At 38.9% G+C, this 23122-nt stretch overlaps 1 protein-coding gene across 2 annotated transcripts in view; it reads left to right on the forward strand.

The window, feature by feature from the left end:
- FSTL5 (follistatin like 5) overlaps positions 1-23122 on the forward strand; it is a 645404-nt gene that overhangs the window by 570075 nt on the left and 52207 nt on the right. The window contains exon 11 of one of the 2 annotated variants that reach the window (XM_075860283.1): positions 21602-21628. The exons of the other annotated variant lie outside the window; for it this stretch is intronic. Within the exon in view, the coding sequence (XP_075716398.1) occupies positions 21602-21628 (27 nt within the window). The remainder of the gene's footprint in view (positions 1-21601; positions 21629-23122) is intronic. 2 annotated transcript variants of the gene reach the window in all.

Here is a 23122-nt window from a genome sequence, read left to right on the forward strand (position 1 = left end):
TGATGGATGTATGAAGTGATGTTTAACATACTATTGAATTATGTATATATATTGTTCCATATGTGCATTATTGTCCACAATTGTAGACGCTACAGTCCCATAGTTTTGTATTCTCTATGTGAAAGTTCGGATTGTGTTACATATGCCCTACATTTGTTTTTGTTTTTTGCCCTATAACTAGATTCTTTGCCCATACTCAAAGTGGCCACCACGGCGCGATACGTCATTTACATGCTATGACATTTGTTCTCGACGTTTGTGGGTTGATGCGCACGCGCAGGTGCGTTCTTCATCCTTGTCTTTGCCCATACTCAAGATGGCCACTATGGCGCGATACGTCATCCATATGCGATGACATTTTTTCTGCGGTGCTTTTGGATTGATGCGCATGCGCATGCGCGGTCTCATCCCTGTGACGTATACTTGACATCGGTAATGGCGTCTGTTGCTGCCCACGGATTAGAGTTCAGGTAATTGTATGGCAGTTTGACTCACTAATGCAGAACGCCTGATATATTTCAGGTGTTAGGCATTGGTGATTTGTACTGCCATTGGCTATTTTCGAACATATCTCCCCTACCACTGAGTACAAATACAACGCTGGTCACCTCACTAGTTAGTACCCCTTGAAAAAGCTTCCGCGAAACGCGCGTCGGGGCTCTTGCTGTGGAAATTCATTTTTTGGCTTGATATGCAACATACGGGTTGGTATGGCTTCTGGGACCTATTCTGATTTTTGGTGATATCCTGGTGTCTATACCACTTCATTTACACTGACCATTCAGTGTTGGTTACTAGTTTTTCCTGCATACCATTCTTCACATTACATTGTTCTGTTTCAGCATGTGTTTTTAGAGACACATTTTTAGGTGTCTGTTATTTTTGTAATACATACATTTATGGCATGACTATCAGAGCGACCCTGTATGGCATTATTGAATATTGTATATATGCCATTTGTGAGTAGCCTTATGTTTTCCACATTGCGTATTTTAATTGTTTGTGGTTTTTAGGTCCTGATGGCCAACATGTTCATATGTATATTATAATAAAGAGTGTATATTTTTTGCAAGTTACTGATTGTACTTGGTGTTATTCTTTCCCTTTGGGGAGGTATGATCTGTCCTCACATACAGCTATAGGTATTTATTGTCTGTTCTTCTTTGATATGTGTGGACGTTTACTATAACGTTTATCGTTAGGTCTGTTTCAATATAGGTATTTATTAAAAACTACCACTTGACTGCTCCTTAGGCTTTAATCATATGACTAAGCAATGTGCACAAAGCCTGTGAAATCTCTGTATGCTTCTGTAAAGTGCCTCCATACGAAGAATATATCCATTATGCAGCCTAAGATGGATCATGCCACATTTTTTTCATAGGATCATACCTATGAAATCGGAGGCATACGGAGGTACATTATGAACTCCAGTGGCGTTGATAGGGTCTTAAAAGATCGGGGGCACAAGCGTGTTTAGTTGTACTTTTTAGTGGCACCATTTTGGGGTACCTATAATTTTTTTATTAACTCTTATTAACTTTTTTTGTGGGAATAGAAAAAAACTCTGAAATTCCGCCATAGTTCTATGCGTTTTAAATTCACGCCATTCAGTGTGTGGCGTAAATAACACATTACCTTTATTCTATGGGTTGGTACGATTAAGACAATACTACATATGTAGAGGTTTTTAATGTTGTACGAATTTTGCACAATAAAAACTCTTTTGAACTCGCATTCCAAGAGCCGTAATTTTTTTATTTTTTCGTCACTGTAGTGATATGAGGGCTTGTTTTTTGCAGGACAAGGCGTAGTTTTGATTTGTACTGTTTTGGGGTATAAGGGACTTATTGATTCACTTTTATTATGACTTTTTAGGGGGGCAATGGAAAAAAATAGCAATTTCGCCATTGTTTTTTGCTGGTTGTTTTTTACACCTTTTTTTATTATCAATGTAGTTATTTTGTATTAATAATTGATATTTGATTAAGGGTTCATATTCTATCTCCAATTTTGGATATTTATTTTTGTATGTCGTTCAGAACTGCTTTTACGTGTTAGTCTTTATCATTTTTTTTCTTATCTTTCTTGTGCTAAAAACTGATAAATCCTTAATCCCCTCCTGACCACCAACTGCCTTTTTATGGCAGCCGGTGCAGGTCCAGAGTCTACAGCAACGTATTTTATCGTGGCTGTAGAAAAGGCTTATGAGTACTGCAATGAGAGCTCATTCTCTTAAGCAGAAGTTGTTGCTAACAGCTCTTGTACTTAGAGAAGTCTGCTGAATAGGAAACTCCGACCACAGCTGTTTAACCATTTATCCCTTTAAGCCTTTGGAACTCCCCTCTTCGATCACGTCACCGGAAACCTGGTGATCCAAAGGGAGGCTGGTAGAACCGTCTGCAGTCAGCCCCGGGGACCTAGAAATAGCTGTCTGTTCAGTTTGCCTGCTGTTAGGGCACACTATGTGTTGCTCTGATAGTAGCCTGTGTCATAGTGACACAGTGTAATGTCTTAGTATACAGCAGTATGCTAATACATTCTAAGTATAAAATAAAGTTACTAAAAATGTATCCCTTCATGGGACTAAAAAAAAAAATAACAAAAAATAATAATAATGAAATGTCCACAAAAAACCCTCATTGTTTAGTATTAAATATATTTTATTGCCCAAACAGTATATAAAAACAAAAAACCTACACATATTAGGTATTTACATGACTGTAATAACCTTAAGGCCTAGTTTACACTGAGTTTTTTTGCAGGCAGAAAAAAATCTGTCTCAAAATTCTAGAAGGAATTTTGAGGCAGATTTTGGCCTGCCTGCGCTTTTTTGCAGCGGTTTTCGCAGCGGTTTTAGCTCGCGGCCATTGATGACCGCAGGCAAAAAATGCTTGAAAGCCGCATGGAAACGAGAAAGGACATGCTGCTTTTTTTTACCCGCGAGCGGCTAAACGTCCCCCGGGAACACAAACGCCTCTGCCTCCCATTGAAATCAATGGTGGGAGTTTTCGGCAATTTTTTGGCGCTGATGCGGACGCGTGTTTCACGTCAAAATTAGCGCCAAGAAACTCTGTGTGAACTAGGCCTAAGAATTAAATTAACAGGTTATTTAACATGAAATGTGAACGGTATAAATAAACAAAAACTCAATGCCGAAAATAAATTACAAAAATTACACATTCATTTATTTATACAACCCAAACTGCACAGGAGAAAAATAAAATTTCTCCCTGATAAAACAAGGCCACATATTGCCACAACAATGAAAAAATAAAAAAGTAATCGCTGATGAATGGCAGAGGGGCAAACACACCTGATCATTTAGGGATTAATAAAAATCACTGAGAAATAAAAAATAATATTTGATATTGTCGCAAGCATAATGACCCACACAATAAAGTTAACATATTATTTATACCACACAGTGCATAGAGTAAATGAAAAACCCAAAAAACATTGGCGAGTTATCCCATTCCCCCCAATTTTTTTTATAAATGTTGATCAGTAAATTATATTTATCCCAAAATGGTGCAAGTAAGAATTACAACTTATCCTGCAAAAAGAACAAGAACACATATGACTATATGGACAGAAAAATTAGAACGCTATGGCTCTTAAAATGCGGCGACATAAAACAATTTTTTTCTCTACAACATGCCTTTATTCTGCAAAAGTACTAAAATATAAAAAAAAAAACTATACATATTTTGTATCAAATCGCAAATAATGATGGCGGAAATTGCTGGGTTTTTTTTCCATTGGCCCACCCAAAAATAGTGATGCTCTTTTTTTTAACCGCTCTCCATTTTAGTAAAGAGATCAGGATGGATTCTAAACAAAGGACCCTCCTCTATTAACTCAGAATTACATAATAGGGTATAAGAATATGGGTTCCATAAACTGAACAACCCCAGTGAGTCCCGAGATAGGCTAGTCCTTAAGGGGATAAAAAAAATTCTGTACATCCTTGTATTTTTACGACCACAGCACTGGCTGTGCTTACAGAATCATGAATTTTCAACATTAGAGACAGTTGTCATGTATTATTCATTGTGCATATTGACATTTATTCTGGAGCATGATGGTACTTCGCTTAACATATAGATATATATTTAAGAAAAGAAAAAGGTTGTCTGGTAAATCATAAAGTCCAAATTAATATTTCAATATGAGATAAAAGCCTTGTTTTTTGGCAGTCAGAAAAAGGTTATGCCATTGCAACCATTTTTTTTTTATTGCTCCAATGCATCTAAAATGTAAAGAAATGATATGTAGACCTATGTGTTTCTATGGTTACAGACTAGAAACAAACCCTTTGTAGTCTATTCTTGCAGTCATATTCCCTTCGATCTTACGACTACTTCTTCCTATTTTACAGTATTTGAAGTCTTTACAGGTTCTGTGATGAAAATCTTTCTTTAGTCCTTTTCTATTTTTTTATGGTCTGTGGCTCTTTTGCCAACTCATTTCACCTATACCTCTTCATTTTCTTTTTTCCCCGTTATTGACTTTTGGAATGTGCAAAACTGCTTTCTAGACAAACGCCATCTTTCCTATTACATTATTTCAGCTCTGCTAATTTTTCAATCTCCCACCTCTGTCATTCAAAATTTCTTCAGATTGCCATTTTTTCTTTTTTCTTGTATTAAGTCAAGTCAACTGTAAAATGGGAAAAACTGAAAATGTTTCTTTTTCTAACTTTATCATTAACGTTTAATCCTCTCAGATCCATCACATTTGTTTTATCAGCTTTAGCTCAGTTTTTTGAACAGTGATACATAATAATGGCATTACACCATTATTTGGGCTTTTCCAGATTAAAAATACTGTAATTTATTTTTTTAAATACTATTGTTTCATTTTAGTTGGCAGAGTTGAGAAACAGTGCTGCATAGTCATCCCATCTTGTGCAGTGTGCATTTGTATTCAATTTACTTTTTCAATATTATAGACAGTGGTCATGTTTTATTTATCGCCCATGTAGATTTTTATACTGGAGTATAGTAAACACTGTATACCTGGGACGATCATTTTCTGTATGTATATCTATATTTTAAGGGATGCTTACAGACTAGTAGAAAATGTAAAAAATATTGGCAGCTGAGCATTTAAAGTGTGTGAATTTTTTTAGAGAGTTTTAAAAGTGTGGGTAAACCGAACATGCAATTGAATGGCGCAAAGTAATCAAAATTTAGCACTCACATTACATTATTTTATTACAGAGCTCCAAGTCACCTTGAATTCTGCGATAAGATAGTATGCAGTAAGCTCCCATGCTCCATCTAGTAGTGGATGAAGCCAGATAGATTATGTTTAACTCTTTTCCTGTCAAGGACATATGTCATACGTTCTGGCAGGTAGGCATTTCAGTAGCCAAGAACGTATCTGATTCGTCCTGGCTACTAAAGTCCATAAGTTCATCAAAATGTAGCTATCGAATTGCAACTGAGAATCTTGGCTTTTACCCCTTCTGACATTTGACTTACAAGTACTTCATAGTCGGGAGGGGGAGTATGAAGTAGGCTCACGGGCTAAGGTCGCTCCATACACCGCAGGTGTCAGCTGTATATTACAGCTGACCCCTGAAACTAAGGGTATGTTCACACGTCTTATTTTCGGCCTCTTTTGGGTTATAAACACCCGAAAAACGGACGGAATATTGGAAGCAGTTCGCCTCCAAACATTTGCCTATTGATTTCAATGGGAAAAACGGCGTTCTGTTCCGACGGACCATTTTTTTACGCGGCCGTTTTTAAAGACGGTCGTGTAAAAAAGCTCCCGCGAAAAAAAAGTGCATGTTACTTTTTGAGCCGTTTTTGGAGCCGTTTTTCATTTAACCCTCTGTCATGCCACCCCTCCTTTGCAATGCGATCATGGTGTGCCAATAGATTGTCATGGCAGCCTGGGGGGGCCTAATGAAATCTAATGATTGCATGTTCAAGTCCCCTAGTGGTACTAAAAAGAAAAAAATTGTTTAAAAAACATCCCTTAAAAAAACAACAACCATATAATAAAAAAATAAACATAATTAGTATCGCTGCATCCATAAATAACTGAACTATTACAATATAACATTATTTATCCCGCACGTTAAACGCTGTAAAAAAACTGCAGAATTACAGCCTTACCTCCCAAAACAATGGAATAAAAGCAGGTCAAAAAGTCACATGTGCCCCAAAATGGTATTGATAAAAACTATAGGTCCCCTGAAAAAAATAAAACCCTACCACAGCTCCATCGGCAGAAAGATAAAAAAGTTATGGGTCATGTAATTGTTTTTACTTTGGAAAAGTACTAAAGCATAAAAAAAACTATATCAAATTGGTATCACCTTGTTCGTCTTAACCTACAAAAAGAAAAGTTAAGATGTCACTTTAACCACACCGTGAATGCTGTAAAAAGCAAACCCAACATAGTGGGACACAGCACAGGTTCAAAATACACCGTGTTCCAAATTATTATGCAAATTGGATTTAAGTGTCATAAACATTTAATTATTAGTTTTTCAACTAAACTCATGGATGGTATTGTGTCTTAGGGCTCTTTGGATCATTGTAATCAATCTCAGACAACTGTGATAATTAGTTTGCCAGGGTGTGCCCAATCAAAGGAAAACTACTTAAGAAGGATGTTCCACATTATTAAGCAGGCCACAGGTTTCAAGCAATATGGGAAAGAAAAAGGATCTCTCTGCTGCCGAAAAGCGTGAAATTGTGCAATACCTTGGACAAGGTATGAAAACATTGGATATTTCAAGAAAACTTAAGCGTGATCATTGTACTGTGAAAAGATTTGTGGCTGATTCAGAGCACAGACGGGTTCGTTCAGATAAAGGCATAATGAGGAAGGTTTCTGCCAGACAAATTAATAGGATTAGGAGAGCAGCAGCTAAAATGCCATTGCAAAGCAGCAAACAGGTATTTGAAGCCGCTGGTGCCTCTGGAGTCCCGCGAACCTCAAGGTGTAGGATCCCCCAGAGATTTGCAAGTGTGCATAAAGCTATTATTCGGCCACCCCTAAACAATGCTCACAAGCAGAAACGGTTGCAGTGGGCTCAGAAATACATGAAGACTAATTTTCAAACCGTGTTGTTTACTGATGAGCGCCGTGCAACCCTGGATGGTGCAGATGGATGGAGTAGTGGATGGTTGGTGAATGGCCACCATGTCCCAACAAGGCTGCGATGTCAGCAAGGAGGTAGCGGAGTCATATTTTGGGCTGGAATCATGGGGAGAGAGCTGGTAGGCCCCTTTAGGGTCCCTGACGGTGTGAAAATGACCTCTGCAAAGTACGTAGAGTTTATGACTGACCACTTTCTTCCGTGGTACAAAAAGAAGAACCGTGCCTTCTGTAGCAAAATTATCTTCATGCATGACAATGCACCACCTCATGCTGCAAAGAATACCTCTTTGTCAATGGTTGCTATGGGCATAAAAGGAGAGAAACTCATGGTGTGGCCCCCATGTTCCCCTGACCTCAACCCTATTGTGAACCTTTGGAGCATCCTCAAGCAAAATATTTATGAGGGTGGGAGGGAGTTCACATCAAAACAGAAGCTCTGGGAGGTTATTCTGACATCCTGCAAAGATATTCAAGCAGAAACTATCCAAATACTCATAAATTCAATGGATGCAAGAATTGTGAAGGTGCTATCAAAGAAGGTGTCCTATGTTAACATGTAACTTGGCCTGCTAAGTTTTTTTTGATTGAAAGAGCTTTTGATTTCTGTAAATATGACCTTCTGATGCTGCAAATTCAAGAAATTACCATTTTATCTCTCTTTACTACCTTTAAAATGTTTTGATCTCTGTTGTGCATAATAATTTGAAACAGTGCATTTTGAGTTTTTTACTTCTAAAAAAAATCTGTTATCATTAGGAGATTTGTTCAATAAAATTTGCATTATACTCCAACGGTTGATGGCTTGAAGATTATACTGACTGTCATTTGCATCGACTATTTAGGAAAATCAGCGAAAAATAACATTTGCATAATAATTTGGAACGCGTTGTATTTAGCTGTCAATGTAGCGGAATACTTAAGATCTAGGGGACCTTCAGCCTTTTCCTGTTTTTCAGCTAAGCAGCAGGATTATAACCTGTTGCTCACTTAATTTACTAGGAAAAAAATGCTGATAATACACTCTTTACCGTCCTGGATAGTGAAGATGTTGGTTTCCTTGAAGCTGATCTCGGAGTTGAGGAAATTACTACAGCTATTAGTTCTATTCCCAATAGAAAGACTCCTGGCTTGGATGGCCTACCTATCGAATGGTACAAAGCTCACGTGGAGCTTCTTGCTCCTTGTTTTCAATCCTTGCTTCAATCCCTGTTTGTTGAGGAGGCCCTCCCCTTTTTCATGAGAGAGGCACTCATAATCCTTATTCTTAAATCTTGCAAAGACCCTATAGACTGTGGTTCCTATCGACCCATCTCGCTTCTCAGCTGCAATATTAAAATACTGGCCATAGTCTTAGCAATGTGTTTGAAGAATATGATTTCTCACATCATTCACCCAGACCAGTTGGGCTTTATGCCTGGAAAGGCCACTGACATTAACTTGTGCAGGTTATTTACAAACTTATCATCCACTCCCAGTAATTATAGGTCTCATGTCATTTCCTTGTTAGATTTAGATAAAGCCTTTGATTCTGTGGAATGGCCTTACTTTTGGATTGTGCTTCATAGATTTGTCTTTGGTCCAAAATCTATTCAATGTATAAGACTTCTGTACTCCCGACTGATAGCGAGTGTCAGAACTAATTGCCATATTTCTTCGCCTTTTGCTTTGGGTCAGGGAACCAGACAGTACTGTCGCCTCTCTCCCTCCCTTTTTGTATTGGCCATAGAACCCCTGGCAACTTCCATACATCATTTGCCTGATAAAAAGGGCTTCATGATGGGAGAAAGGGAGGACTGAGTCTCTATATATGTAGATAACTCGTTTTTGTTTCTTAATTATCCTGGATACTCTCTGTGGGCATTATTGGCTCTATTTGACTAATTTTCCTTATTTTCTGGCTTACATGTCAACTAGTCCAAATCGCTGGTCTTAGCTTTAGATGATGCGGCCAAATGTATGGGAATCCCCACTCCTTTGCAATGAGTGGACAAAATTACTTACCTGGGACCTGATGTCAATAGTTTTAGGTCTGACAATATAACACCCCTGTTACAGAGACTCAAAATTGATCTTGATAGAAGGAACATTTTCCTCTTACAGTGACGGGTCGTATTAAACTTTTTAAGATTAAATCTCTCCACAGATTTCTTTATCTCTATCCTAACTCCCCTGTGTGGTTGCCTCTCTCATTGTACTCCTCTTTGGATAGGGATATTAGCTCCTTTATTTGAGCACGTGGACCTCCTCGACTTGCACTTAGTACTCTGCAGCTACCAGTTGGCAAGGGAGGTTTGGCTCTCCCGAATCTTTGCCTTTACTTCCTGGCTAGTTGGTATATGTTTAGTGGTGGTTACCCATAGGCATACAAATCCCAGTATGGATCTTGAGGCCTTGTTACTGGGAGCCCTAGTGAATTCCCTATACAGATTAGCCCCCCAATGGGTCACTTTTGATAGACTCCTATGTAAACTACTTTAAAGGTATTTAAGAGGTCCTTACTGCTGTTCTGTACTGAAGAAGTAACTTGGTCACCTGCGACACCACTATGGTATAATCCACTTATGCCACATGTACGTAGGTTTCCTGACCCTGGTGAATGGGCAACTGTCGGGTGTTCTGACTTTGAGGAATGTAGTTGTGGAGGACAAATAGCCACCTTCACACAAACTATATCTGAACATTAGGTTCCCCCCACATGAGATTACGATACTTTCAACTTAGACATGCACTTTGGTCGCAATTTGCTGGATATAATGTGAGATTATGTACATCCCCTTTGGAGGATTGTGTAACAAAGGACACACACACTGATTAAACTGTCAGTATTTTATAAACAACTGTTAAGTGTTTCATCTATTAAGCTTGCTACAGCTTTAGACCGGTGGTCCCAGACTCTCCTTTCCATATCCACTGAGAATCATGAGGAGATATTGGACTCCTTGACTGGCCCTTTAATATAAGCCAGGGACCGACTTATTCAGGTAAAAAATTTTTCTCAAATTTACTACACCCCTGCTAAATTGTATAGAATAGGAAGACTATACTCCCCTACATGTCCTCTCTTTTTTAAAATAGATGGCTCCTTTTTGAATCTTTTTTGGGTCTGTCCGGTCATCCTTGGTTTTTGGGCAGAAGTTATGGAATATATGAAATTTAAAGTGGGCCTCTCGAGAGTAATGAATGCTAAGGTATGCTTACTTCTGCTAGTTGAGGAGCCTATACACCCTGTGGGGTCCAGGTCACTTATGATACTACTCCTGTTCCATGCTAAAAAATTTACTACGCTAGAGCCATTGATCTCCATAGTTAATACTAATCTCCCTCTTTTTAAAGGGAGTCTGTCACCAGAAATTTGCCAGCAGCACAGTAATAAAGCGTGGCCTCACCTGGATATAACGCTTTTTAAATTTTTTAGCTGAGTGGCTCCATTTCAGTGATAGTTGCTTTATTCCTTATATGCAAATGAGCTATTTGGAGCAATAAGAGCATCACCATTGCTCCAAACAGTTCTACCTTCTATCCCCAGTCCGACCCTCCCTCCCTTCCTTCTTTGAACCAGGCAGTTTTAAAAGCCGTGATCACGCTTGGCTCCGATTTCTCCTGAGTGTGCCCGCGCCTCTGCTTCCGACTTGGCGCATGCGCAGTAGATCCCTGAAGTTTCACCGGTCTAATTGGCTGTACTGTGTATGCGCTGATTACATCCACTGTAATCCGGTGTAATACTGCATGCACAGTACAGCCGATTAGACTGGTGAAACTTCAGGGACGTATTGTGCATGTGCCAGTTCAGAAGCAGAGGCGCGGGCATGCTCAGAAGAATACGGTGTCAGGCGAGATCACGGCTTTTACACTGCCTGGCCTTGTCGATCAAAGAAGGAAGGGAGGGAGGGTCAGACTGGGCATAGAAGGTTGAGCTGTTTGGAGCAATGGTGATGCCCTCATTGCTCCAAATAGCTCATTTGCATATAAGGACTAAAGTGATTATCGCTGAAACTGAGCCACTCAGCTGAAAAAATAAAAAAGGATTAGATTCAGGTGAGGCTACGCTATATTACGGTGCTGCTGGTTTGATTTCTGGTGACAGACTCCCTTTAGGTTTACTTATGAAGCCAGAAGGTGCTCGGACAATTTTACCAAAATATGGCAGCCTTAGGTAGCATACTAGCCATTCATTTCTGATGGTCTTGTCATTATTTTCTTTGCTAACAACTAACTTTGTGTCTCCTAGTCCTCTCAGTCCTCCCCTGGAACTTAAAAGGTATCGCCTGGACAAGATCGCTTAAAAAATATTTTTATTAATTCTTTAAAATAGGCTACTTAAGCCAATAATTTCTATAGATACCAGGCTAACCAGGTAGGTAAGACTAGATAAGGGTACCAATATATTCGTTTAAATTGTAATCAAACTACTCCAAATATCTATTAAAAACATCAATTCTGTCCCTATCTGGACTAAATAGCAAAGTGTGCATTCACACCAAGTAAAGATCTGATACCTAGCAGCAAAGTGTTTGTGAATACTCAGTAATAAAAACGCAGCACCTGCGACACAGTGTGCAGTCACACTGAAATGAGACACAGCACCTAAATTCCCTGTGCATTAACACCCATCACAAACAGTGCAGCACCTCAAGCAGTATTGTGCATTCACACTAGCAAGGGACTGTAGATTTAAACAAACGTGTGCATTCACACTAGATGAATATAATATACCAAGTGTGCATTCACACCAACTATATATGGTATATTAAGTGTGCATTCACACTAGTCAGCAACTAGTCACACTAGTCAGGAACTTATTTTTCAACTGCATTATTTTTCTAAACTCCTTTTTTTTTTTGCATTTCTTATATGTAATGAAAAGCTGTGTTTCAGTTTTATTTGTTTGTTTGTTGAGCTACCTATGTCATTTTGATTCTGTATATCATTATGATCGGTTTGTTAAAATTAACCTTGTGCATTTGGGTACTAAATAATAAAAAAAAATACTGATGAACAGCCACTCTCACACCTACCATTCATGAGGGGTTTGCTGCTTAGTATTATCATTGCACAAAGATAAAACTTCTATAAGGGTACCAGTCCACAGTTACGTGTAGTGCACCATGCTGGCGTACAGTCTATTAGTTATGCCCATACGATTAGATCTGACAAGCTACTTTCATTACTTCTTTGTTATTTTTGCTTGTTTAGAAATTTTTGGTCTGTGCAGCAAGCAAAAAATAAATGTTTTTAGTCCCTTAAAATATCCGACAAGCTGCTTTTATTCTGATTACGTGTGTCTGTTTAGTACTTTAAATCCACAGTGGTGTTCAGCTTCCAACAGCTTTAGAGGTGATTGTATCACGGCATGTACTGTATACCTAATGCAAGCATCAGGGCATATTTATATGTTGGAGTTAGATGGACACTAACTTTTCAAACAACTTATGCTGATCTAAAAGTATACCTTACATAAAACAACTTTGCAATTTACTTACTGTTAAAATTTACCTATTTCATCCATACAAATTATGTGTAAACTTCCTGCCACTAGGTGTCTCCCTTCCTGCAATCTGCTGTCCACCTCCTGTTGTCAAGCATTGGTCGTCCCTGGTTACAAACAGGCTGCAGAAGGTGGGGGCGTGTCTCTTCACTGCCTGGCTATAACTTTCTGTGGAGAAGAAAGGGGGGTGCAGGAGGAGGGAGCAGAGAGAGTGTGACTCAGCAACACACGCTGCATGTAAGTCTATGGAGATGGAGGGGTGAGGAAGCAAGAGCAAAGAGAAACACACAGTCGTTATGGGAGGATTTCTATGTCACACCAGTGCTGGATTTTCAGCTACACTGGTCTGTACTGCCGTATAATGTTCTCCATGCTACTGCTGCATCTATATATGTGGTAGATAGAGATAGGTGAGCAGGATTTTCTCTTCTATGTGTGCAATGTACAGAAGACATGATAGCCGTAAGGGTATGTGCACACGAGAACTGGCTTTTACGTCTGAAAAGACAGACTGTTTTCAGGAGGAAACAGCTGCGTCGTTTCAGACGTAAAAGCTCCTCCTCGCATTTTGCGAGGCGTCTTTGACGCCCGTAATCTTGAGCTGTTCTTCATTGACTTCAATGAAAAACAGCTCAAATTGAGTTTCAAAGAAGTGTCCTGCACTTCTTTGACGAAGCAGCTGTCAAACGACGACGCGTAAATTACTGGTCGTCATCAAAGTACGTCAGCAAACCCATTCAAATGAATGGGCAGATGTTTACCGACGTATTGGAGCCGTATTTTCAGGCGTAAATCGAGGTATAATACGCCTCGTTTACTCCTGAAAATAGGTTGTGTGAACACAGCCTTAGGCTGTTTTATTTTTTTTGCAAGGAATAAACTGTTTAAGAAAAAAACATTTTTTTTTGCCATATTGTGAGAACCATAACTTAGTTTTTTTCCAGTCATGTTGTCATTTTTTTATTTTTGCCCCCCCCCCCTGCCGAATTCCAAAGTCATAACCTTTTTACTTTTCTGTTGAAAAAGCCGTATAAAGGCTTGTTTTTTGTGGAATGTGTTGTCGTTTTTAATGGCACTATTTAATGTAACATATAATGTACTGGCAAACTGAAAAACAAATTCTTTGTGAGGTGGAATTGGGAAAATCAGCGATTTCACCATTGTTTTGGGGGTTTTGTTTTTACCGAGTTCACAGTGCAATAAAAGTAACATGTTAACTTTAATCAATACGATTACAGCTATACCAAATTTGTATAGGTTTTTTTATGTTTTATTTTTTTTTGCAAGGAATAAACTGTTTAAGAAAAAAACATTTTTTTTTGCCATATTGTGAGAACCATAACTTAGTTTTTTTCCTGGCGATGGAGCTATGTGAGTGTTTGTATTTTGTGGGGCTAGCAGTAGTTTTTATGAGTACCATTTTGGGTTGCATGCGACTTTTGATCACTAATTTTATTCCATGTTCTGGGAGCTAAAGTGAGTGGAAACCAGCAATTTTGGTGCTTTCCTCTTTCGCTTCTTTACAGTGTTCATTGTGCGGGTTGAATATCATTATATTTTAATAGTTCAGACTTTTATGGATGCGGGGATATAAATTCTGATAATTTTTTTTACATTACTTTTAATTTAACCAATTTTTTTTAACTGATATCGACTGATGCATTGAGGTGTTGATTGCAACACCAGTGAGGTATTGATTACAACACATCTTACTATGGAGCAGGCTTATCACGTAAGCCCACTCCATACTCCCCTTGGCGGCTGTGACGTACAGTTAGGTCACATGTCGCCAAGGGGTTAAATTGAGCTATAACTAAACTGATGTTATAACAAAGAATTTGAGATGTTTTTGTAAAAAAATCAATTTACTTACGCTTCTGTTGCTCTTGGATCGCTTCTTTTCCCTCATTGTAACTTTACGGTTATGGGGCAGGCATGTGACCACTGGCGGGTCCTTTACAATAATGCAATGCAATGCATAGTTCTGCTTCTCCTCGGGACGTCCCTCCCTGCCAACATCATCAATGGTAAAATAATTTTTCATAAAAATATACTTCAAGAAAAAATTTGTTAACAGATCCTATTGAGCTATATGGGACAAAGTGTAGATGTGCCCTAACGCACCATGTAGGATCTTTTACAATGATCACAAGGTCCATTTTGACTTTTTTTCCCAAAGGGATACTTTGAATTCGGGACAAGAGAAGCTGTAATGTCTATATTTTATAGTAACTCATGGGCTTTCAAGTGTCGCCGTGGCCCCCCAAAGGGTATGTTCACGCACAGCACGTTTGTTGCAGAAATTTCTGGGACTGCTCCAGATGTATGGAATGGATTTTTCAGTCGCTTCCATTTCTGCAACAAATCTGTCGCATGTGATCTTGCCGAGACAGTTATCAATTTTTGCAATATGCCTGTCCTTGTTCTTTTTTTGCCAAAATTGGTAACACGGTACTACATGCAACATGGTAATTTAGAGTGGACATATTGGATGCTTCTGACACAATTTAGTATCATCTTGAGTTTATATCCTCAACTAATTATTACTTTGGGTAATGGAAGTAACACTATTCATTTCCATACGAAAATAATATCAAAGACACTTGAGATATTTAATGCACTGTGTATTGATATAGATTTGCCTTTAGTGTTTACATTTTCAGCACATTTTAATTACAACAAAATTATCATAGGTTTTATATAAAAAAAATATTTGAAGATTTACCTTAAAGGTGCACTATCATTTAAATGTATTTTCCCAATTTCAACTCTACATGGGTAGATTGCTTATTTCATAATTTATCAAATTAGCTAAGTTCTGTCTCCTTACTCACTTTATTCCGCCCTGTTTCTTATGTTGCAATGTGGCTTTTCACTGGTAAACAGATATTCTGCTATCCACTGGCAAGAGAAATCTGTCTACCTAAGTGCTTTGCAGTGAATACGCATTTCATCCGGTCCTTCGCAGCGTGCGTGCTCCTGCGGGTCTTCTGAAGTACTCTCTGCTCTTACAGACAGTACTTCGGCAATTTCCAGCAGTCCTCAACTCTGCGCTGACGTCATCTGCTGTGGCAGAGGCTCAGTGCTGGAACAGGTTCTGTGCGCGCTCCCGATCCGGATGCTTAGGATTATGGGCAGTGAGGGCAACTGCATCAGTGCTGCACGTACTGGCAACTGCAGAACAAAGATCATGATTGTGAAAATAGGTAACAGTGCGTAGGGAGGCTGATAACCAGGTCAAGAAGGTAAAAAAAAAAAATGCATTCCTTTTAAGGGTATGTGCACACGATGAGAGGCTTTTACGGCTGAAATGACAGACTGTTTTCAGAAGAAAACAGCTGCCTCGTTTCAGCCGTAAAAGCTGTTCCTCGTATTATGTGAGGCGTCTTTGACGCCTGTAATCTTGAGCTGCTCTTCATTGAGTTCAATGAAGAACGGCTCAAATTACGTTGCAAAGACGTGCCCTGCACTTCTTTGCCGAGGCAGTCAATTTACGCGTCGTCGTTTGACAGTTGTCAAACGACGACGCGTAAATTACAGGTCGTCTGCACAGTACGTCGGCAAACCCATTCAAATTAATGGGCAGATGTTTGCCGATGTATTGTAGCCCTATTTTCAGGCGTAAATCGAGGCATAATACGCCTCGTTTACGCCTGAAAATAGGTCGTGTGAACCCAGCCTAACACTTTTAAAATGTACTTAGCAAAATGATAGGTACACATTAATGGAAAAATCAAAATAACATTACTGAAACAATGAATAAAATCAATTAATCTATTTGTGTCAGGGATTACTTCAAATATTTCTGTAAAAATAAAGAAATGCATTCAAAAGACAGAAAGATTATGAATATATAAAATATGAAGAATATGCAATTTATCATCATTAAGGCAAATCTGAATAATGTTTTAAATGACCTTTTTACTTAAATATGAATAAGTTGTGCTCATTTGTACTGTTATGTAAATACTCATAACATTATATTTTCGTGTTTTCTTTTAACTTTAAGGACATTAATTTATTGCTATTTGTCATATGTCATGTTTTAAAATGATCCAAGGAAGCATTTGCTGAAGCTCGGTACAAAATATCTTAGCAGCTCTTGTACAATTATGCAATTAAAGCTTTCTGCCAAGTAGAGCTCTACATCCTGCGGACAAGCACATTAAAATTCCTCCTTACTACTCACTGATCATCATAGTTTCATTAAAGGGTTTTTCCCATTAGGGACATTTATGACATATCCACAGGAAATGCAGCTTTATATCAAATTCATATATAAATGATTGCTAGATTTATGTTAAATATATTTTTCCTAGAAATCCACTACTTCCCAAGAATACTATATGGGAAAGATGTATTACAATTGGAGTGGAGTAGTTGCCTATAGCAACCAATTAGATAACACTACTCCTTTTTCAGAGTCCTTTTGGAAATTGAAAGCATCAACCTTATTGGTTATTACTACACTTTTCCTTTGCAATCGATGAGGTCAAACAAAACTCCTCAATTCATTATAACGTTCTGTTTTTTTTTATTTATAAGGTTTTTTATGTGTGTACCCAATTATAAAGCATAGCTTTGGTTCTTCTTCCTATAAATCAGAAACTCAGGTTATGGATTAAGCATTACCTTGATAACTATGACAAGAAAATGGCCGCTGTTAATGTGGAGTTTTTTCAACTCCCTATTCTGTATTTTTTAACCATAAATTCAGGTCCAGGTTATTTTGGGCCTTCAGGTTTAGACAGAGTGTAGCAATTTTTTAATTATACAATAATGGCTATAAAATTTTCTATTTGCTGGAATATCAATGTGATTTTTGTGGCATTTTATTGTGACTAGTAAGGCTTCTTGTCTTATGATCTTTTTCTACACCTAGTTCTTTTTTTTAATATTATTATTGTCCCTTAAGTTTGTAAAAATGGTCAAAAAGTATACATATTTGTCAAGTTTTCTTTTAATCACATGAGGCAACACTAAGGTCTCTTGCACACAATCGTTGTGCCACTCGGGCCGTTTTTTGACGCCATCTGAGTGGCACCCGATAGTCTTCACGGACCCATTCACTTTAGTGGGTGAATCGGGTCTGTGAAACGGATGGCACACATGGTCGTGTGCATGAGGCGTAAGATAGACAATATATTTGTAATTTCTATCATCTTCCAATGTTTACTTTATTTGTATTTTTTATTCTATTTACTTATTTTTCATCTTGCAAATTTTAATATTACAGTTTGTGCCTTCCCAAAGTCAGAAAATACTTTTTTTTTCCACTTTACGCTTTCCCACAGTAAGGGCCTCTTCACATCAGCGTCACCCTTCTGTTCATGGGTTCCACTAGACCTTTCCATCAGAGGAACCCATGAACGGAAAGTCAAATGGAAACCTTCGATTGCAAATGGTTTCCGTTTCTCTCCATTCCATAAGGTTTCCATTTTTTTGTCAGAAACAAATAGCGCAGTCGACTGCGCTATAATGGTAACTTTACGGAATCAAATTCTGATTTTGGGTTACAAAAAGCAGGCAAAATCTGCATTAAATCTTCACTGTGGGAAGCCAGCCTCAATGTTTCTCTCATCAAAGTATCCACCCTTAGCAGCGATCACAGCAGTGCAAACACGGGGCATTATGACGGTCAACTTGTCTAGAGCTTTAGCTTCGATTACAGCCCACTTCTCTTGTAGCAACTCCAAAAGATGATTTTGGCTCATAACTTGCACATCTCAAACACACCTGTCCGGATGATCCCAAAGAAGTTCAATTAGATTTCAATCAGGACCCTGTGGTGGGAAAACTATGTTCTTCAGCACCTGTTTTTGTTCTTATGACTGAATATACTTTTTGCAAAGACATGTTTTGGGTCATTATCTCACTAGTGTGATACCACAACCAATAAGACAGGTGCCAAAAAAGATTCCATGTCGCTCCAGCATGTTGTGGAAGTACTTAGAGTCAATGATTTCTTAGATTTTTAGCAAGTAACCAAACGCACCACTTCTGAAATATCCCCACACCATAATGGAACCTCTTCAATGCTTGACTGTGGGCTGAATGCAAGCCGGAAGCATGTGCTCACCTGTCACACAACTAACTAACTTTTGCTTCAACCAAAACACCTTTCGACCTCAAACTTCGATTCATCTGTGAAAAGAACCTTCTTCCACTGACTAGTGGTTCCGCCCCTGTGCTATTTTTCCTCCAATAGCCTCTTCTTTTTATTAATGAACATAAGCAAAGGTTGTCAGGCTGCAACACATCTTTTTAAGCCACTGGCTACAAGTCGACGTTTGACACTCTTTTCTTCCTCGTTTCCATCAGAGCAGCACAGATCTGATGAGCTGTTTTGAATCTGTCCCGTTTGGACTGTTTTGTGGTTACTCGAGGTTGTTCAGGTCGTGATCGATCATGTACACTCTTGTTTTCAGTGTATTTCTTGAGGGTACTCTGCACGCCACAAAGAGAAACCTTCTCCAGATGAGCAATTTCCCAGACTATGCCCTGCATTTCTCAAAGCGACTATGGCATATCGCTTTTTGATTGCTAGCTAAATCCTTCCTAAAACAGTGGCGAAATAGGCAGCACTCCAAAAAATAAGTATAAAAAAGGTTACTTTATGCAACATTTCAGTCCTTGTGTCCAGGACCTTTAGATTATTTATATATATATATATATATATATATATATATATATATATATATATATATATATATATAATATATAAATTATTGTGTCCCTATAAACCCTCTTTGTATATCAGTTGAGATAAAACAACCATTTTAGTTTATAGTAGCAAGGATTCTGATTGATATTAGATTCTTGGAAACAAGTGACTAATGATCTACCCAGAAAGAAGACGGTTTTCCTAGTGAAACGTGTGTCAGGACTTCTATGTAGCTCTGCTCTTTATTTCTTGCCCAATGCCGGGGAATAGCATTCATGTTCTCACTAGAATAGCACTGCGACCTGCCACCTAGCTTTACCTAATGTTGGGAGTTCAGGACAAGTACCAGCTTTGTTTGGCAGATGTAGGGGGATGCACTTGTCCACGCCAGCCTAGTGACCAGCAGAGCAATGTGCATTGTATGTTTGAGCGCATATCCTCCACTGCAGGCATTATCTAAAGGGTACTGCTGTTTGCGGTTCAGAATCAGATTCAATCCACTGACCAAGATCCATCCAGCGGCATTGTTATTTATTATTGTGGAAACGCAGAGCTTCCTTTTTACAGAGCTCCGACTAATAAGTAAAAAGTGGTATCTTGTCGCAGTCTCTGACTACAGTAACACAAGTCACGGTAATTCATTCTTAACTGAGGGTCCCTTGAAAGTACTGTCAGTGGCACAGCTCTGATTCTGCAGTGCACCACACCTCAAATAATAGCAGTGCCAGCAGTCTGAGATAGTGTGATCCCAGGTTACGGTTACCAGTTCTGAACTGGGATTTACTCACGTCGCCACTATTATCCCAATAATGTATGTCAATGACGTGTATCTTCTATATACATGCTGCTAGATTTGTCTCCGAGTACAATCACAGACGTTCACAAATTATTTGCTTCTAATATAATCACAATAATTAAACCTCCACATTTTTGGCATATTAATCTAAAATGATTTAACAACCGCTAACATAACAGTTCATCAGTATTTGAGCAGTTTTATTTGTGTGTATGTCTGTTGTAGGAAATCCTTGTATTCCACATAAAGTCTTTGTGTACCCAGGACTAATAGACAAATTCATGTTACCATTCCCATTGTCAAGAGGATGTGTCCCTACACAGTGTGATACTGTCAGTAATGTTTGGAGGCTATTGGTATGTAGGGTACACAGCCCTTTGACAAGGGGAATCGTAACACCCATTTGTCAATGTTTGCACAGAAAGATGGTGTTCACTATGGACACGACAGACTAGCGGTGGGGAAGGGGGGCTCAAGTTTGAGGAACAACTGAGGGCCTATGGTCTACTTAATCTGCAGCTGCTCACACACCACTTCCTCGTCTCGCCCCTGCCCCATTAGTGTCCCTCAAGGCTCTGTCCTGGGATCCTTTCTCTACTCTATCTATGCCTATAGCCTGGGACAGCTCATAAAATCCCATGGCTTTCAGTACCACTTCTATGCTGATGACACAGAAATTAACACCTTTTAGCCAGAGTACCAGAGAGTCTAAAAGCTATAACCTCTTTCTTCTCCCGGTTCCTTAAACTCAACATGGAGAAAACTAAATGAATCATCTTTCCCCATCTTACTCAACCCAAGATCTATCAATCACTGTTAAAGCCTCGGGATAGCCTTTGATTCCGCCCCGTCCTTCAAACTGCACATCCAAGCCCTTACCACTTCTTGCCAGGAGGGGAAGGGGGCCTGCAGGGGGCCTGCCCTGGATCATCTCAGGCTGCCACATCAGGCCCCTGCAAAGGTCCTGACGACGGGCATCATGTGGGACGTTGTATGCGAAACAGCATACAATAGGGATGTGTGCTACATCACATATGACGTCCTGGCACAGCACAGCATGATGTAGCAGCCTTAAAGGGATCCAGGATAGGCCCCCTGCGGACAAAAGAAGAGGACCAGTGAGTAAATGAGTTTTCTTTTTTCTTTTTATAACTGCAGGGATCCGATCTTGGGGGCGTATCAGGCAAGTCACAGGGACCCAGCTCTATTTTGCTACGCCTCTGCTGCCTTGACACCAATATTAAACAGTGTCCTTGATATTTTCAATGAAAAAAGGTTGCATAATGGAGAGAATAATTTAGTTAAAGTTTTCATTTTGGAGATCTTTATTAAGTGTTTCAGCGATTTTCATATTATGGCTGGGTCCTTTATTACTATCATATCGTTAAGTATAAACCTTGTTTTGGCATACCATATAATGGCTATGCATTGTAATAGAGCAATATAAATGCATGCACTTTTCACCCATTGTTTTACATATTTACATTTCATTTGTTTCTATTGTTTTTTTTCCCTTCCATGCATGCTGCAGTGTCGAATATATTGTGGCGCAAAGAAGGTATTCATAAAGTACTGTCTTTTTTTTTCCGACCATTTACAAATTACAATAATGTGTGTTTTCACATTGTTGCCATGATCTTATGGAGAGAAAATCTATTATGGTACATGTTTGTAATATAATTGTATTCCACATAATCATGCAATGCCTACTGCCGGAGCTTCATCTACAATTTCCAATCTGCTAGCATACTGATTATCACAACATCGAACATAATAAAGAAAAATAAAGATTCTGATTAATCATGCAGGGTGGGATAAATGAAAAATCAGCATTATTCCTGACAAGCTGGGTTTCCTCCTCTCTCATGATAGTACAGTGCTAATCCAGCTTTGAGTTAAAAAGTCTTACAATATGAGCGGAACGAGCTGCAAGGTTTATGCAATTTATCAGATGCACCTTTTAAAATAGGGTTGTCAAGCAGTGTCCCCCTAGCAACCTGTATGTTTTTGCTTAGGCCCCCTTTATTCACTATGTTTAGCATGTACGCTCGGAAAGCTCCAGGTGTACACGCTAATGGTGTACATAGGGCTTCTTGAGCGTACAAAAGAGTGTAGACTATGTTACACCATACAACGAAATCTTGTAAAAAAAAAAAATACTTTTTTTTATCATAGGTTTCTATGCCACTCTGTAGTATATGTCACAGACATCTGTTTAACTTATACGTCATGGGGTATAATAGCTTTTCATGATGAATATGTTAAACGAATACCATCCATTATAGTCTATGAGTAAAGGATACGTTAAACGGATGCCCGATGTTTAACGTATACATCGAGAGCTTTTCCCAGTGTATACGTCCAATGTAGTGCAATAAATGTGATGTGCAGGTGACCTAAGTTGTCAGCTCAACTCCCTGATTAACACTGAACGGACGGCAGAAAATGAGCAAGTGTTCTTCAAAGCAAAAGTCTTCTATATCTTTTACTGCCATATTAGTCATATTTTTTACATAAAAAAGTTGGGTGAAAAGTTTTTAATGCTGGGTTTACCTGCGGTGGTAATGCTATAGAAGTCAGCAGGTCTAATATTTATATATCAGGTTTTATTTGTGTATTTCAAGAATAAAACCTACAATTACAGTTTTAACGGAAATCTGTCACCAGCATTTCACCTATTGAACTCTACTCACCCCTCGCTGGATGCTGCTGTCAAAAGTTCATTGCCGTTATCCCCTCTCCTAAACTCCTCCCCTGACCAAAACTAATGGTCTGCAAACATTTTGCGCCTTTTATGGTAATAATCCGGTAGTCTCGTTGGTTCCGCTTCTTATGCCCCACCACCATCGAAAACTGGCCCGCCCTGAATGCCGAAATCTTGTCATGTATGGTCCGACACACTTTTCTGCTTCGTCTGGGCCTCTAGTCTAGTTAGTGCGCATCCGGCACTATGGTGTCCCGTTGTGCGCACGCACCAGAACAACACATTGATGCTCAAGAGCGGGATTTCGTGTGTGCTGGGGGAGGCGATGAGCTGTCAATGAAAAGTAAG

Source organism: Rhinoderma darwinii, chromosome 1 (genome assembly GCF_050947455.1).
Source record: "Rhinoderma darwinii isolate aRhiDar2 chromosome 1, aRhiDar2.hap1, whole genome shotgun sequence".
Classification (NCBI taxonomy): domain Eukaryota; kingdom Metazoa; phylum Chordata; class Amphibia; order Anura; family Rhinodermatidae; genus Rhinoderma; species Rhinoderma darwinii.